This window comes from Artemia franciscana, chromosome 10 (assembly GCF_032884065.1).
Source record: "Artemia franciscana chromosome 10, ASM3288406v1, whole genome shotgun sequence".
In the NCBI taxonomy this organism is placed as follows: Eukaryota; Metazoa; Arthropoda; class Branchiopoda; order Anostraca; family Artemiidae; genus Artemia; species Artemia franciscana.
Window position 1 is genome coordinate 25,388,968 of NC_088872.1, and position 17,937 is coordinate 25,406,904.

Consider the following 17,937-nt stretch of genomic DNA (forward strand, 5'->3'; position numbering starts at 1 on the left):
AAACAGGGAAATATCAGCAGTTGATTTATTTGCATGATTTTTATTGATACATGTTAGATAGACTGTGAAGTAATAATTTTTGTTCGTTTTTAAGTTTCAACTTCGCTCTTTACTTCCCTGGGAAAAAACTTTGTTTCTTATGATTAATGAAACTAAGAGGTTGTATTTCGCAAGGATTTTTAATATCTATGGTGGGAGAAACAAAGTGACAGCTCCTTCAACACCTTCTCCCTCCCATTGCTAAATTTATAGCAGAAAGAATTGCATGTGTCATCTTTTTTAATTGGAGTTTCAAATTGATTTTTTTAATCTTCAAAATTGGAAGCATCTGGTGGTTCTGTGGCCCCTCGAACGCAACCCCGTCAACCAGCTTTTTAGCAGATGTTTAATTTTCTTTTGTACCGATCAAGCTTCAAATTTTGAGGATGAATTTAGCATGGGAGATAATTTTGAGATGATTCTTTCCTCCTATGATCTTTGCATGAAAGTGTTCAGATCTATTTTAAACTTATGGGGCAACCTTGGGCCAAGCGAATGAACGGGATAAATTTCCATGACTAAGCCATTTTTTCTTGACCTGACTCACTCGAAATTTGGTTGGCAAGAACCTGCAATCAATGAGACTTGGATCAATAAATTTCGGGCGGTTGACCTTAACGAAATACTGGATAGCAGAATTTGAAATTCCATTTTTCGGGGATTTTCCCTATATCATGGAGAATTGTTTGTAAGCGATATCCTCAAGCATGTTAATCTTTTGGAGAGAGTAGTTACATGCTTTTGATAAATTGGTCTCATTTCCGATACATTTGAGGTTAAGAAAATCTGTCTTCTTGCAATTGGCTACGCAACGATCATCAATAAAATTATATATAAGACAGTTTTATATTTTTGGGGCAGAGTAATACAGGATTATCTTGTATAATATGGTGCATTGTAAAAGTAACAACATCGATCGGATGTACACGAATAGAATAAACTGAAACATTAAAGAATAAAGAAACTGCGTATTTTAAGACTGTCTTTAAGACAAAAAAAAAGTTTTTGGGCTGTAATTTTAAATGTCTTAAAGAGTTGCCAACAACAGTGTAAAATTCACAATGAAAACACCATCAATAATAAAATGTACTGGTACTCCGCTAAGCTTATTGACAAATATGACCAGAGTCTGCTGCTACATTTCACGTTGCCTAAATGCCGCTAAATTTACCTTATAATTTCTATACATTTTAAGTTTTAATGTTGCTCTTTTCTTTCATTTAACTTTTCTTTATCTTTATTTAATTCGCAAGAAGGATCTACATTTCCTGGCATTAAACGATTGTTAGGAAATGTCAAAATTACTAAGAAAACTCTTAGAAAAGGCTAGTCTCTTAGTAAATGTAAACTAACAAGAAATTTTTTTCACACGGTGATGTAAGCTATCTTGACAAAAAAAATCTCCTGTTTTCAGGCCAGAAAATGTTAGTGTGACAATTTTTAGAAAAAAATTATTTGGCCGTTTTCGAGGAAAAATATATAGATACGAATATACATAATTACTGATCGTTTAAAGATGGAAGATTAAGTACGCGTGAGAGAGACTAAATAATGTTTACGCAACTGGTTTTTCTAACTATAAATTGTATCATCCTCATTTTTATGATGTGGTGAAAGTTTTTACCTGATTACAAATGGAACTATGGTCAATTTATCTGCAAAAGAACTGTTGTATAAAGGATGCATCGCACTTTAAAAAAAAAACCAGCAGCTTGTTTATCAACCTATTCGAAGTCTATTGGTTTAAATTGTATGATATGCTGATAAATTCTGTTTTTGTGAGAAAGGAGTCTTATAATTTTTTTCTTTCAAGTAATACAAATAATTAATTTCATGGAGATCTTTGTCAAATTTTAAAGTAGTTGTACTTAATTTTTTTTTTTCAATAATACTACACAGTATAGTTCCCACGCAAAAGTCATTATTACCCTCCATTCATCAGATTTACATTTATTCGACGTTAAATTGTCAATTCATTTCAAAATACAAAAACATTAATGGGTATGTCATGATCATAATTATAGATGTGTGAACACACGTTTGAAGCTCGAAATAGGGCTGTATTACGAAATTTAATCTAACCTCTCAAGATTTTTAGGCCGATCTTTAGATAGACAGATTCCAGGTCCCATGATCAAACTATGAATTTATGCCATAAACCAAACAAAAAATACTCTACTACAGCCTTCTACGTATTTAACAACCCTGCTCATTTTATCCTTTTTGGTGACGACACAATTCAAATTTTCCATGGTGGAAACCGTAGTTCGTTAGGGAGGTTTCTGGAATAGAAAAGTACCTTCACAAGGAACTTGCACTCAATAGAGATATATAGAGATATAGGGAAATTGTCTGGGCCTCGTTTATAATAGCCTTGTTGAATCTGTCTCCTCGCTTTTTTGGGGCTTAATTTTTTTCAAAGAAAACAAATTTTCAGAGGTTGACTGTTTTGAAACGAAATTTAGGTTTAGCTACGTCGAGAAATAAGCTGTATTCATTCGTATTTGAGTGACAAGATAGGATTCATTTTGCGTTTTGTCTTCTGGCGCCTTTTTACTGTTATGGTCAGAACATGGCTCTTTCAGCTTTCTGATTCTTAGCTTGTTCCTGTTACTGAAGACCGCACAGTGGAGGTCTCTGTCGAAATATTTGCCCTTTCTTTTAAATGTTTGTCCGCTATCTGACAATATTTACTTAGTTTCGCTTCATTGTTGTTCTTCATTATGTCATCTTGTCAATGTGGTCTTACAGCATATTTAGCTTTAGTTACATCCGTTGGCTGATATCCGTGTTTCAGCAGTTAAATGTCATTAGTAAATAACACAGCCTATATAGGCCGTGGCTGTGTGTGTCTATATAGGCTGTGGTAAATAAGCAGTTGCACTGGATTGGTAATGCAACGAAAAGCAGCAATGACGTGAAACCAAGGAATTTTTTTTAGCCAGTGAATAAATATTTAAAGACAAAGGCAAATACTACAGCAGAGACCTCCGCGTTTTGCCGTCTCTAGTGAGAGAAAAATCATAAAAAAAAAAACAGAGACCGCAAAAACTAAGACAAAAATACCAAAAGAACATTAACCAGTTCGTGAATAAGCAAATTTGTTTTTATTCACCTTTTGCCTTTCGTTTGTTTTGAATTTAATTAAATTTATTCATTACCCGTTGTAAATTCAATAACAAACGGAGTATAAGAGAAGAAAAAAAGCAAAAGAAAAAGACGGAAAATGTCAAACAAAACGAAATTAAAACTCGTAGAAAAAAGCACATAAGCACACAAATTGACCCAAGAATCACACAGTATACATAACAAGAACAAAAAAATGTGACACATTTATTGTTTTAAAGAGGAACACCATGGGTGTCCATTGATTGCGTTATGTAACCTTCAATGCACCTGCCGACCAGCATTAGGGTCAACAATACCATGTCTCCTATTGACCCAAGAATTACTTGCTCAAGGGGGGAGGCCGAGAATATATTTAGCATGCCGGTAATAAATTTGTCGGAGTTGCTTTAATTCCATTGCCGAAAAGGTACGACAAAAAGGTGCAAGGTATAAAAAACAATTTGGAAGCGTATACGAGTTAGCTGGCGATTAAGACGAAGTTTATTCAAAACTATGCCACCGTAGGCACTGAACGTCCGGCGCTGGAAATGGCGAATGAGGATCTTTTTAGTGAAGACATTTTTTAAATCAGTGTGAAAATTACGATTTAACTTGACTATACACTTGAATAACTTTTAATTTTGGTATTTCCATTAACATAATGCATGGTCCACTCTTTTCTCGCTTTTCGGTAACGTGTACACTATAATGCTGATACATTGGTGGAACTCATTATAGAGTGTCGTTATACACCTGTAATAGGGTGTGCTTATACACAAACAAAATATTATCTTGAATGGGGGCTGCGTAAAGAAAGAGTGTAAGGGTGTTTAAACCTTCCAATGCTTGTATAATAGTTCCTAAGTGCTTGTATAATATTTTGGAAATGTCTAAACTCATGGGGGTTTTGGCAGGAGATGACCGAAGTAGAAGTTTCAAATAAAGTGGAACCGTAGAAGAGTATTTGCTAGTATGTTGGCCTCATTGGCCATAGAGCTGGGATAATTTTATAAAGAAGCAACTCGAAGTGTGTGAGAAGTTGATATGAGTGGGATTTCTAGTCATTAAACATAGGAAGATAAGAAAAAAACAGCAGCACCACTTTTACTGTAGTATATGGCACCCTCATTTTAAAATTCGAACATTTCAAAGCAATTTGGATAATTAAAATTATAAACCTGATTTTTATATGATTAAAGCTGCTACTATTCTCTAAGTAATACTTAACCTTAAGAGTTGTTTTAACTCAAAATCTAGTCTGCAAAAAGTAGGCCTGTGTTAGGTCCATGGGTAACTCGCAAGGGAGACATGAACCCCCCTCCCTGAAAATTTGGGACTATAAAGTAATTATGAAAAATAAATGAGCAGAATAGAGGAAAACAATGGAAAAAATTTGTGTAGGCCCATTGTTGGCTGCCTGTCAGTAGTTTCATATCAGCTTTTCATGGTGATCCTAAATATGTATTTGTTTATTAGTAATTAGTGAAGTTATTAGTACACAAGAAAGTTCGTATAATTATAGAAAACACAAGGAAAACAACTTAGTTATGGGCAATTTCGGTAAAATTGTGCCGTCAATTTTTGCTTGCATTACAAGAGTACATATGAGCTGATATATGAAACCACTATAATTAGAAATATTTCTCTTGAACGGAATGCTGGGAATTTTGTATTTCCCCTTTGTATTTCCCCCCTGAACAGATACGTTTTTTTTGTTTTTATTATCGTGTTTTTATGGCACTTAGTATTAACCAAGTGACATACAGCAATCGCAAATTCTGTCGGTCTGTCTGTCTGTCGGTCGGTCCCGGTTTTGCTACTTTAGGCACTTCCAGGTAATCTAGGACGATGAAATTTGACAGGCGTATCAGGAACTGGACCAGATTAAATTAGAAATGGCCCGATTTGACCATCTGGGGGAGTGGGGGGCCGGTTAATTCGGAAAAAATAGAAAAAATAAAATATTTTTAATTTACGAACGGTTGATCAGATCTTAATGAAATTTGATTTTTGGAAGGATAACGTGTCTCAGAGCTCTTATTTTAAATCCTGACCGGATCTGGTGACATTGGGGGGGAGAGTTGGGAGGGGGAAACCTAAAATCTTGGAAAACACTTAGAGTGGAGGGATCGGGATGAAACTCGATGAGAAAAATAAGCACAAGTCTTAGATACGTGAATGACATAATTGGAACGGATCCTCTATTGGGGGTGGGGGAGGATTAATTCTGAATAATTAGAAAAAATGACGTATTTTTAACTTACGAAGGAGTGATCGGATCTTCATGAAACTTCATATTTAGAAGGACCTCGTAACTCAGATCCCTTGTTTTTAAATCTCAACCGGATCCAGAGTCATTGGGGGCAGTTGGGGGGGGGATCTTAGAAAATACTTAAAGTGGAGAGATCAGGATAAAACTGGGTGGGAAGAATCGAAAAAAGTTTAACATACGTAACTAACATAACCGGACCGGATCCGCTCTCTTTGGGGGAGTTGGGGGGGGGGGGGGGTTAATTCGGAAAAATTAGGTATTTGTAACTTAGGAACGGGTGACCAGATCTTAATGAATTTTGATATTTTGAAGGATCTTGTGCTTTAAAGCTCTTATTTTAAATTCCGACCAGATCCTATGACATTGGGGGGAGTTGGAGGGGGAACTGGAATTCTTGGAAAACGTGAAAATTGGGGTATTTTTATCTTACGAATAGGTGACTGGATCTTAATGAAACTTGATATATAGAAGGATCTGATGTCTCAGATGCTCCATTTTCGACTCGAATTGGATCCGGGGCATAGGGGGTTGAAGGAAGGAAACAGAAATCTCGGAAAACGCTTAGAATGGAGAGATTGGAATGAAACTTGATGGGAAGAATAAGCACAATTTCTAGATACGTGATTGACATAATTAGAACGGATCCATTCTCTTTGGAGGAGCTAGGGGGTGTTAATTTGGAAAAATTAGAAAAATTGAGGTATTTTTAACTTAAGAACGGGTGACCAGATCTTAATGAAATTTGATGTTTAGAAGGAATTCATGTCTCAGAGCTCTTGTTTCAAATCCCGACCAGATCTGTTGACATTGGGGGAGTTGGAAGGGGGAAATCGGAAATCTGGGAAAACGCTTAGAGTGGAGGAATCGGGATGAAGCTTGGTGGATAGAATAAGCAAATGTCCTAGATATGTGATTGACGTAACCGTTATGGATTCGCTCCCTTTGGGGAATTGGGGGGAGGGGTTCAGTAATTTGGCGAGTTTGGTGCTTCTGGACGTGCTAGGACGATGAAAATTGGTAGGTGTGTCAGGGAGGTGCACAAATTGACTTAATAAAGTCGGTTTCCCAGATTCGACCATCTGGGGGGCTAAAAGGAGAGGAAATATTAGAAATAATGAGGTATTTATAACTTACGAGCGGGTGATCGTATCTTAATGAATTTTGATATTTAGAAGGACATCGTGACTCAGAGCTCTTATTTTAAATCCCGACCGGCATTAAGCCTCTTATTTTCCTTTTAAATCAATCTATTGATTCCTAGAATTTTGTTAGAACTCATACCATATGAGCTCTTGGCTCTTAGCTCTTCTTGCATCGTCACAAGTGTCATATGAGCTCTTAGCTCTTGTTTTTCCAGGATTGATTGTATTTATCTATTCAAAAAGATTCTATTTTTTACAGTTATGAAGTATAAAGGTGTCGAATATATAGTTTTTTGGTATTCAAAATTAGATTTAAAATAGAATTAAAAATTTATGTTTGATTTTCTTAATTTTAGTTTTAATGTTTTACTTTGAATAAACCACTTTTTATAAACAATTGAGTCTAAAGGTATTGCATATTTACGTGTTTGATAACTAAGTTCAAAACTGTCGATATTGTTAAAAAATATCCGTCCACGCTTCGGCATTAGTCAACAGAACTGAATGCCGGGAATTAATATCTTAGTTTTTGCAAGTAGGCTATTGTTTGTGTATTTTTTGTAATTAACTATTTTTTTTCATTTTTATTTACTTTTGCTTTAATTGGCGTACTTTTTCCATTGCCTGTAGAGAAATGCTTGTCTCCAAGCTTCATTCAATAAAAAAACAAACAGGTTTTTAAAAAACTTATTTTATTGAAATTTAATTTCTGATTTTTGTCAAATAACACCGGGATACCCGGCTCCACCTCCATGTAAAAAAAAAACCTCCCCACAGACAACATCCTTGGGCAATTCAATCCTGGTGAAAATTTACCCTGGACAATTACCCTTAGCATCTCCACGCCTAAAATTGAATTGGTTAAGAGAAAGCAAGATATATAAAGAAATCTCGTATAGGAACTCTGGCAAATTCACCCAGTGTAAAACTCCTGGAATGTTCAACCCCTGGAAACTTTCATCTCCATAAAAAATTCTCCCCGTGCTAAATCCTCTCAGTGGAAAATTCTTCTTCCCCTCCCTACCCTAAAAATATATGGATACTTCCCAATAGCGAATAAAACAATGGGTAAATTTCATAACTTAAAAACCTTTCCCCTGGGGATGTAGGGGGTCATTTTGTCTCTAAAGACACAGTTATTGAGCTCTTCAATTATGCTGAAGAAAAAGGGTTTCTCAAAATTTTGGTCAGAAGATTTTGGGGAAAAATTTGGTGTGGGAGGGGCCCAGTTGCCCTCTAATTTTTCGGACACTTAAAAAAAGGCATTAGTACTTTTCATTTCCGTTATAATGAGCCCTCTCTTGAAGTTTTATGTCGACTGGGTCGATACGATCACCCCAAAAAAAAAAAAAAAAAAAGAAACAAACACGCATTCGTGATCTTTCTGGCAAAAATTACAAAATTCCACATACATCTAAAGTAGGGTTCTTTGATATGTTGAATCCGATGGTGTGATTTTCATTAAAATTCTATAGCTTGGAAGGGGTCTTTCCCCCTTTTTTCAAGAATCAGACAAATTTTCTCAGTCTCGTAGCTTTTGATGGGTAAGACTAAACTTAATAGAACCTATATATTTGGAATCAGCTTAATAAGCCGATTCTTTTGATATGTCTATTGGCATCAAAATTCCGTTTTTTAAGTTTCAATTACTATTGAGCCGGGTCGCTCCTTATAGTTCGTTATCACGAATTATTTGATTACCCATCAAAATCCAAATAGAGATCATTGAAAAAATTATCATTTTTTCTGCGTTACCAAAAGAATTTTATTCATAAAACTTTACAGTTTCATGAAATATAGTTAAACGAATAGAAAAAGTTTTTCAGCTAAAGTAAGGAGCAAGTTTAAAACTAAACAAATATAAATTACTCTATAGGGGGACTGCCCCCTTCTCAACACCTTGCTCATTAAACAAAAGTTTTTTAGTGCTTTGAAAAATCTTATCTTTCCAATTGCAAAATTTCTTTGGATATGAGAAGAGTCACAGTAAAGAGTAAGGAGCTAAGGAGGAGACACCCCCCTTCATATAAAGAAAAATCCGTTCAAATAGCTTTCAAATCTCTTCCTTGCTTTCATTTGAAAAGCTCTTTTTTCATTTAATTTCTGATTGTTTTCCAAATCATTCTCAGACCTAACCAAGATATAATTTGAAGTACCGATCTCTTTGATCCCTCGTTAATCACTTTTAAAATGTGTAAATAATCATTGTAAGTTGATTAGTATCGTACTACGTTTAAATTCGCAACATTAATTTTAGGTAAAATTTTAATATGCTTAAAAAAACTAACGGTGAATGGTAACTTTGGTGAAATGTCCTTGTTAATATTACTACTAAAGAATTTTGGTTTGATGAAAAGGGGTATTATTGTTTGTATGGATGGAAATTCTTTGAGACTTTTGATCTTCTACATAACTGAAGCCATTACAACCTCTACAATAGGATTTTCTTATCGATAAATACATTACATGCATTTCAATAAATACATTAAAGTGCTTCATATAAATAGAAAAAGAAAATAACACCATTTAAAATTGGTGAAAACGAAGTTCCTAGCAGTATTTGCCATCCCCAAGAAGTTTCCTTGCGGGGTGATGATGACCTGCCTTGCCTTTTCCACCCCTGCTAGTAGATATGGAAATATAACATTTTGGCTGCATAGAGAAACAATTCAATTAATTCCTACTCCCACCCTACCTCTTTCAACATTTATCTGAAGCCTAATAAAGAGTAAGTAGTTTGTTCATTAAAATGTATTTGTTTAGGAATCTACCCTACCCCACCTAAACAATGACTCATCCCTCCCCCTCATTATAGCTGATGTGTAATTACCAAGCGTAGCCTAATTTCATCACAGATAAAGCGACGCAACTTGGTTGAATCCAGAACTGCCACCGTGTGGCATTACTTCTTTTGCAGCTAGGAAGCCTAAAATATAGTTATTGATACTTTTAAATCAATTATCTCATCAGAACTTTAAATTGATTGCAAATTCGTCCTCTTCGTTTGTAATCTTAGTTTGATGCCCTAAAATAACAAGAAAACAAGACTTTCCCGTGACGCAATGTGTATGGTCACTTAAAAAAGAACTTTAAATTTCCGTTTGAATGAGCTCCCTCCCGCATATCTTAGACCTTCAGTTTGATGCAATCACCCATGGGAAAAAACAAAACAAATAAACATCCATCGATGATGTTTCTTCTAAAAACAAAATGCGAAATTGCACATTTTGAAGATTGGAGCTTGAAACCTCCATGGTAGGGCTCTCTGATATGATGAATGTAATAAAGGGGTTTCAATAAGATGGCTTGCTTTTTTGGGAGTGTTTCCCTTTTTTTGGGAAAATCAGGCAAATTTTCTAGGATTTTTTATTTTGGTTTTTATAAGTTCGAGAGGGAGAATTGTCCAGTTATGAAAGAGGTACATTTTACATGGCCATTATAAAATCAAAAGGTGGTATCTATGCAAGCAGGATTGTTTTTGAGCATCTCTACTACTTCAGTAAACTAATCTAAGGCGTAGAAAATTGCATAAAGAGCATAAAGATCTGTCTTAATCTACGGGAGCAATAAATCATTCTGTGATTTTAGTTTGAATTTGATTTTCCTTTTGAAATTAAATGCATAATTATTAAATATATTATTGATTAAATAAATTGATCCCTTTGCCATGAATTCTTATCGTTTAAAATTTATTTTTTTTTTTTTTTCATTTTGCATACAATTTAATTGCTTGTTTTATTTGATAGTTTATCCTAAAAGTATTTAAAATAAACTTATTTCTACGAAAAATTTTTCTGAAATATATTCCGTGTCACCCAACCACCACTGATATTTTGGCGTCCCTCCCCCTGGAAAATTTTCTGCCGGCGCCCTTGGTTAGCTTGGGAAAATATTGGTAGGATAAGTATACTAAATAACTTCAATCTGGTAGTGGCGACAGGATTTAAGTTCTTTAGCTTATCCTACATTTTAAAGTGCCTGAAGAGACTGAAGTGTATTCAAAACGCCTAATATTTCTAAAACATTAGATTTGAAATATGCTATATAGATCAGGGATTATTTACTGTAGGTATTAAAAAGTAATTAAGTTAGGAAACAACTTTCAGGAATAGACCTAAGTCTAGGTTAAGAATTATGCCCGGGAAGGGTTTTCTAAGCTCGAACAGAATTATAGTATCCTCAAGGAAAAAACGCCAATGGCTAGATGGCACTGCTGACTTATTTTTTTACACCGGCTCATGTGTCTAGGCTACTCTTGACGATTTGTCATGCTCTTCAGTAGTAAGTCACAAGTAGGTTTTAGTCTTTTCATTTTACTTAGAATCGTATTAAAAATGTATACTGTCCTTAAATATTCATGTAATTGTGTGTGGGTTTAGATGGACAAATTGCATACATTCACATTATTTTACCACTTGCGATTCGCGAAACTGCTTGCAATGAAATTAAAACCCACACATTGTGCCACGTGTGAAAATTGAAAATTAAATAACTTTGTGAAATAACTCTACGTGATTTTTGTCACGTTTTTCTTGTGTGTGTGTGTGTTTTTACGTGATGGACTGACGATGCCGATGCAAATTAATATAACAGAATCCTACTTAGATTTTTTTTAGTCATAAATTTGAAATTTGTGTTACACCCCTGCAGGATTGGTGCAAAGGAATCTTTCTCGCTAGAAATAGTTCTAATTTGTCTTGTTAGAATTCCACATTTAGAATTTCCCTCCTTTTATTGATTTCCATTTCGTCTATTTCTTTTAATTCTTCACTTTGTGGAGTTCATTAGTTCGTTTTGTCTTTTTCAAGCCCACATTTTTTGGTTAGAATGGACATCTTAGAACAATCAGTAATCATTAACAAAACCAGGATATTTTAAACAATATTCAATATCTGCTATTTGCTAAGTTGAAATTTCAGATTTTATTATTTTACTTCAGGGCACTTCTGTTCACTTTTCTGATAATTTAAACAACACTTTGATTTAGAAAGGATGCAGTGAAAAGTTGCTTGTGACCCTCTTAGGTGCAGTTTCATTTTGTTCAGTTTTTGCTTATATTTATAGAAATCTGTCGAGCAAGCAATGAATGTCATTAAAAATTTCTGTCAAGTCTGCGAATAACTCAGATAACACATTATCAGAATTACAAGTCGTGGCCGCCCTTTGCCCCATTCACATAATCATGGATCTGCCACTAGGTTGATGCCACTGAATATTTCTTTTATGCTTGTATGGATATACATACCACTTGCTTCATTAAAAGTCCATATGTAGCTTCGTCAATTCCACTCTGTTCCCCTATTTTTCAGTCCTGGTTAATGCTTACGCATAAACTTGCGTAATTAAATTGTAACGTTAAAGGAAATATGAGTTTGTTTTTAAGTCTTTTCTTTTTTGAGTGCATGAACAAAACTTTTTCTTTCTATTATAGCATTCATGTTTTGTTTCTCCAGTTGGGTTCTCACCACTGTAACGTTAGCCCTTGTGCATGAACGTGTTCCAGACCGTTTGAACACATCTCGACTGCCAGATACATTTTTAGATAATGTTCCTGAATCTCCTTGGGCCTTAGATGTCTCAGAAGTCATCCTAGTCTTTTCTGGCCTGTCATGCGCAGTGCTTGTATGCTTTCATAAATACAGGTAATTCATTTTTTATTTCCATTTATTTTACTTTAGTTTGTCGTATATGTTACAGCTGCTAAAACACTACAGGCTGTTTAGTTTTGTTCAGGGATGAACGAAAACGGCCCAATCTCGTCACTTACTCAATTCTACCCCCCCCCCCCTAGGGCTTAGTTTGTCGACTGAGATTCCATATACTAATACTCTAAAACCATTGGAGTATTTGGGCTGGGGTCAACAGGACAAAATCTTTCTAACTACTACTACTCGTAGTAACAACTAACTGCAGCACTAAACTGCCTGAGACCAATACAGCTGTACATGCTCCTCCTCCATTCTAATCTATTCAGTCTCTTTACACCCTCCCCCCAACTAGTTCCATTTTCCTTTAAATCCTTGCTTACAGCCTCTTCCGGGCCCATTCGGGGATGACCTGCTTTTTGTTTGGCCCTAGGTTGATGGCCGAAAAGAAAAATCTTTGACAATCTATCACCCTTCATTAGCAAAAAGTGTCTTAGTCATCCCAATTTTTCTCTCAGTATAGCCGTAGAAAGAGGGATAAAGCCACATTTTTGTACAGCTTACTGTTTGGAATACGGTCGGTCAAACGGGTACCCAAAAGAATCCACAGACAATTTGTCTGGAAAACATCTAACAAATCCTCGTCCGTCTTCTGAAGTGCCTACGTTTCCGAAACATACCTGACCACTATCATCACTGTAGCTTCCACTTTTCTAATCTTGGTTATGACTTACCTTCCTGTTCTTCCAAGCTTTTTTCAATCGTGATAAAAGCACCCTGGGCCTTCGCTATTCTGCTTTAAATATCTTCACTGCATCCACCATCTTTGTTACCAAAGTAAGGGAAGCTATCTTCTTAATCGATCTTATGTTTACTCAACATCACCTCTTAACCTTCATTTATTCCTAGTATCATTACAAGTAATTTGCATCCTAAACAAACTAAGCTAATGCCTCTAAATACCACACTCACTCTTATCACCTTTCTTGTATAAAAATTTAATTGAAGTTTTTCTAATCATCGCTTGGTACTTCCACTTTTTCAGAAACCATTTTCATAATCTTCAGTGGTTTATCTCTATCTTAAGGACCACCATATTAAACAAGAGCTAAGAGCTCATATGGCACTTGTGACGAGGCGAGAAGAGCTAAGAGCCAAGAGATCATATGGTATGAGCTCTAACAAAATTCTATGAATCATTAGATTGATTTAAAAAGGAAAATAAGAGGCTTAATGCCGGTCAGGATTTAAAATAAGAGCTCTGAGTCACGATGTCCTTCTAAATATCAAAATTCATTAAGATCCGATCACCCACTCGTAAGTTATAAATACCTAATTTTTTCTAATTTTTCCTCTCCCTTTAGCCCCCCAGATGGTCGAATCTGGGAAAACGACTATCAAGTCAAATTGTGCAGCTGCCTGACACGCCTACCAATTTTCATCGTCCTAGCACGTCCAGAAGCACCAAACTCGCCAAATCACTGAACCCCTCCCCCCCCCCAACTCCTCCAAAGAGAGCGAATCCAGTACGATTCTGTCAATCACGTATCAAGGACATTTGTTTATTCTATCCACCAAGCTTCATCCCGATTCCTCCACTCCAAGTGCTTTTCCAAGATTTCCCCCTCCAACTCCCCCCAATGTCAAAAGATCTGGTCGGGATTTGAAATAAGAGCTCTGAGACATGAATTCCTTCTAAAAATCAAATTGCATTAAGATCCGATCATCTATTCGTAAGATAAAAATACCCCAATTTTCACGTTTTCCAAGAATTCCGGTTTCCCCCTCCAACTCCCCCTAATGTCACAGGATATGGTCGGAATTTAAAATTAGAACTTTAAAGCACAAGATCCTTCTAAATATCAAATTTCATTAAGATCTGGTCACCCTTTCGTAAGTTACAAATACCTCAATTTTCAAAATTACCCCCCCCCCCCAATTCCACCAAAGAGAGCAGATCCGGTCCAGTTATGTCAGTCACGTATCTTAGACCGGTTTCTATTCTTCCCATCCAGTTTCATCCTGATCTCACCGCTTTAAGTATTTTCTAAGATTTCCGGTCCCCCCTAACTGCCCCCCCCCCCAATTACGCTTGATCCGGTTGAGATTTAAAACAAGTGATCTGAATTACGAGGTCCTTCTAAATATGAAGTTTCATGAAGATCCGATCACTCCTTCGTAAGTTAAAAATACGTCATTTTTTCTTATTTTTCAGAATTACCCCCCCCCCCCAATAGAGCCGATCCGTTCCAATTATGTAAATCACGTATGTAAGACTTCTGCTTATTTTTCCCAACAAGTTTCATCCCGATCCCTCCAATCTAAGCGTTTTCCATGCTTTTAGGTTCCCCCACCCCAAACTTCCCCCAATGTCACCAGATCCGGTCAGGATTTAAAATAAGAGCTTTGAGACACGATATTCTTCTAAATATCAAATTTCATTGAGATCCGATCACCCGTTCGTAAGTTAAAAATACCTCATTTTTTTCTAATTTTTCAGAATTAACCCCTCCCCCAACTACCCCAAAGGGAGCGGATCCGTTCCGGTTATGTCAATTATGTATCTAGGACTCGTGATTATTTTTCCCACCAAGTTTCATCCCGATGCCTCCACTCTAAGTGTTTTCCCAGTTTTAGGTTTCCCCCTCCCAACTCCCCCCCCCCGATGTCACCAGATCCGGTCGGGTTTAAAATAAGAGCTCTGAGCCACGATATCCTTCTAAATATCAAATTTCATTGATATCCGATCACCCATTTGTAAGTTAAAAATACCTCATTTTTTCTAATTTTTCAGAAATAACCTCCCCCCCCCCAACTACCCCAAAGAAAGCGGATCCGTTCCGTTTATGTCAATCATGTATCTAGGACTTGTGTTTATTTTTCCCACCAAGTTTCATCCCGATCCCTCCACTCTAAGTGATTTCCAAGTTTTAGGTTTCCTCCTCCCAACTCTCCCCCCCCCCAATGTCACCAGATCCAGTCGGAATTTAAAATAAGAGCTCTAAGACACGATATCCTTCTAAACATCAAATATCATTGAAATCCGATCACCCGTTCGTAAGCTAAAAATACCTCATTTTTTCTAATTTTTCTGAAATAACCCCCACCCCCCAACTACCCCAAAGAGAGCGGATCCGTTCCGTTTATGTCAATCATGAATCTAGGACTTGTGTTTATTTTTCCCACCAAGTTTCATCCCGATCCCTCCACTCTAAGTGTTTTCCAAGTTTTAGGTTTCCCCCTCCCAAATCCCCCCCCAATGTCACCAGATTCGGTCGGGATCTAGAATAAGAGCTCTAAGACACGATATCCTTCTAAACAACAAATCTCATTGAGATCCGATCACCCATTCGTAAGTTAAAAATACCTCATTTTTTTCTAATTTTTCATAATTACCCCCCCCCCCAACTACCCCGAAGAGAGCGGATCCGTTCCGATTATGTCAATCATGTATCTGGGACTTGTGCTTATTTTTTCCATCAAGTTTCATCCCGATCCCTCCACTCTAAGTGTCTTCCAAGATTTTAGGTTCCCCCCCTCCAACTCTCCCAATGTCTTCAGATCCGGTCGGGATTTAAAGTAAGAGCTCTGGGACACAATATCATTCCCAACATCAAATTTCATTAAGATCCCATCACCCGCTCATAAGTTAAAAATACTTCATTTTTTCTATTTTTTCCGAATTAACCGGCCCCCCACTCCTCCCCCCAGATGGTCAAATCAGGAAAACGACTATTTCTAATTTAATCTGGTCTGGTCCCTGATACGCTTGCCAAATTTCATCGTCCTAGCTTACCTGGAAGTGCCTAAAGTAGCAAAACCGGGACCGACCGACAGACAGACAGACAGAATTTGCGATTGCTATATGTCACTTGGTTAATACCAAGTGCCATAAAAAGTTCATTTATTACACTATCGGCACCTAAATCCTTATTATTTTTAATCCTTTTAGTCCTGTCAACTCCTCCTCTCATAATAAATCGTCCTTTACTTCCAAATTGTAACAGACTTTTTTATTCTTTTCTATATCATTTCTTAAGGCAGGACGCACTCTCAAGGAATCTTCCTATACCTCCCATGTTCTACGCCATATATTTCCATCTGCTCATTTACCCTAAATAATTTTAAATAACGAAGTTTTTCCGAGGGAAGTAAAGAGCGGGGTTGAAACTTAAAACGGGTAAAAATTATTCCTTCCCAGTCTATCTAATATATATATCGATAAAACCAGTACAATTAAATAACTGCTTATGTTTCCTTATGTTTCTAGGATTATAGAAACCTAGTTCTTTACTGAACACACAAGATTCTGAAAAATTAGAAAAAATGAGGTATTTTTAATTTACGAACGGGTGATCGGATCTCAATGAAATTTGATATTTAGAATGATATCGTGTCTCAGAGCCTATTTTAAATCCCGACCGAATCTGGTGACATTTGGGGGGGGGAGTTGGGAGGGGGAAACCTAAAACTTGGAAAACACTTAGAGTGGAGGGGTCGGGATGAAACTTGGTGGGAAAATAAGCACAAGTCCTAGATACATGATTGACATAACCGGAACGGATCCGCTCTCTTTGGGGTAGTTTGGGGGGGGGGTTAATTCTGAAAAATTAGAAAAATGAGGTATGTCTAACTTACGAACGGGTGATCGGATCTCAATGAAATTTGATATTTAGAAGGATATCGTGTCTCAAAGCTCTTATTTTAAGTTTCGACCGGATATGGTGACATTGGGTGGAGTTTGGGGTGGGGGAACTTAAAATGATGGAAAACGCTTAGATTTGAGGGGTCGGGGTGAAACTTGGTGAGAAAAATTAGCAGAAGTCTTAGATACGGGATTTACATAATTGGAACGGATCCGCTCTATGGGGGGGGGGTTAATTCTGAAAAATTAGAAAAAATGACGTATTTTTAACTTACGAAGGAATGATCGGATCTTCATGAAACTTCATATTTAGAAGGACCTCGTAACTCAGATCTCTTATTTTAAATCTCAACCGGATCCAGCGTAATTGGGGGGGCAGTTGTGGGGTACCGGAAATCTTTGAAAATACTTAAAGCGGTGAGATCAGGATGAAACTGGATGGGAAGAATAAAAATCTGTCTAAGATAATGACTGACATAACTGGACTGGATCTGCTCTCTTTGGGGTAGTTGGGGGGGGGTTAATACAGAAAAACTAAAAAAAATGAGGTATTTTTAACTTACGAACGGGTGTTCGGATCTCAATGAAATTTGATATTTAGAAGGAAATCGTGTCTCAGAGCTCTTATTTTAAATCCCAACCAGATCTGGTGACATTGGAAAGGGGGAGTTGGGAGGGGGAAACCTAAAACTTGGAAAACACTTAGAGTGGAGGGATCGGGATGAAACTTGGTGGGAAAAATAAGCACAAGTCCTAGATACATGGTTGACATAACCGGAACGGATCCGCTCTTTTTGGGATAGTTGGGGGGAGGGGGTAATTCTGAAAAATTAGAAAAAATGAGATATTTTTAGCTTACGAACGGGTGATCGGATCTCAATGAAATTTGATATTTAGAAGGATATTGTGTCTCAGAGCTCTTATTTTAAATCCCGACCGGATCTAGTGACATTGGGGGAGGGGGGTGTTGGGAGGGGGAAACCTAAAACTTGGAAAACACTTAGAGTGGAGGGATCGGGATGAAACTTGGTGGGAAAAATATGCACAAGTCCTAGATACATGATTGACATAACCGGAATTGATCCA

At 36.7% G+C, this 17,937-nt stretch overlaps 1 protein-coding gene across 6 annotated transcripts in view; it reads left to right on the forward strand.

Moving 5' to 3' along the window:
* LOC136031970 (phosphatidylcholine:ceramide cholinephosphotransferase 1-like) overlaps positions 1 to 17,937 on the forward strand; it is a 125,143-nt gene that overhangs the window by 78,822 nt on the left and 28,384 nt on the right. For all 6 annotated transcript variants that reach the window (XM_065711989.1, XM_065711988.1, XM_065711991.1 and 3 more), the window contains one exon: positions 11,993 to 12,203. In XM_065711989.1, coding sequence (XP_065568061.1) covers positions 11,993 to 12,203 — 211 coding nt within the window. The remainder of the gene's footprint in view (positions 1 to 11,992; positions 12,204 to 17,937) is intronic.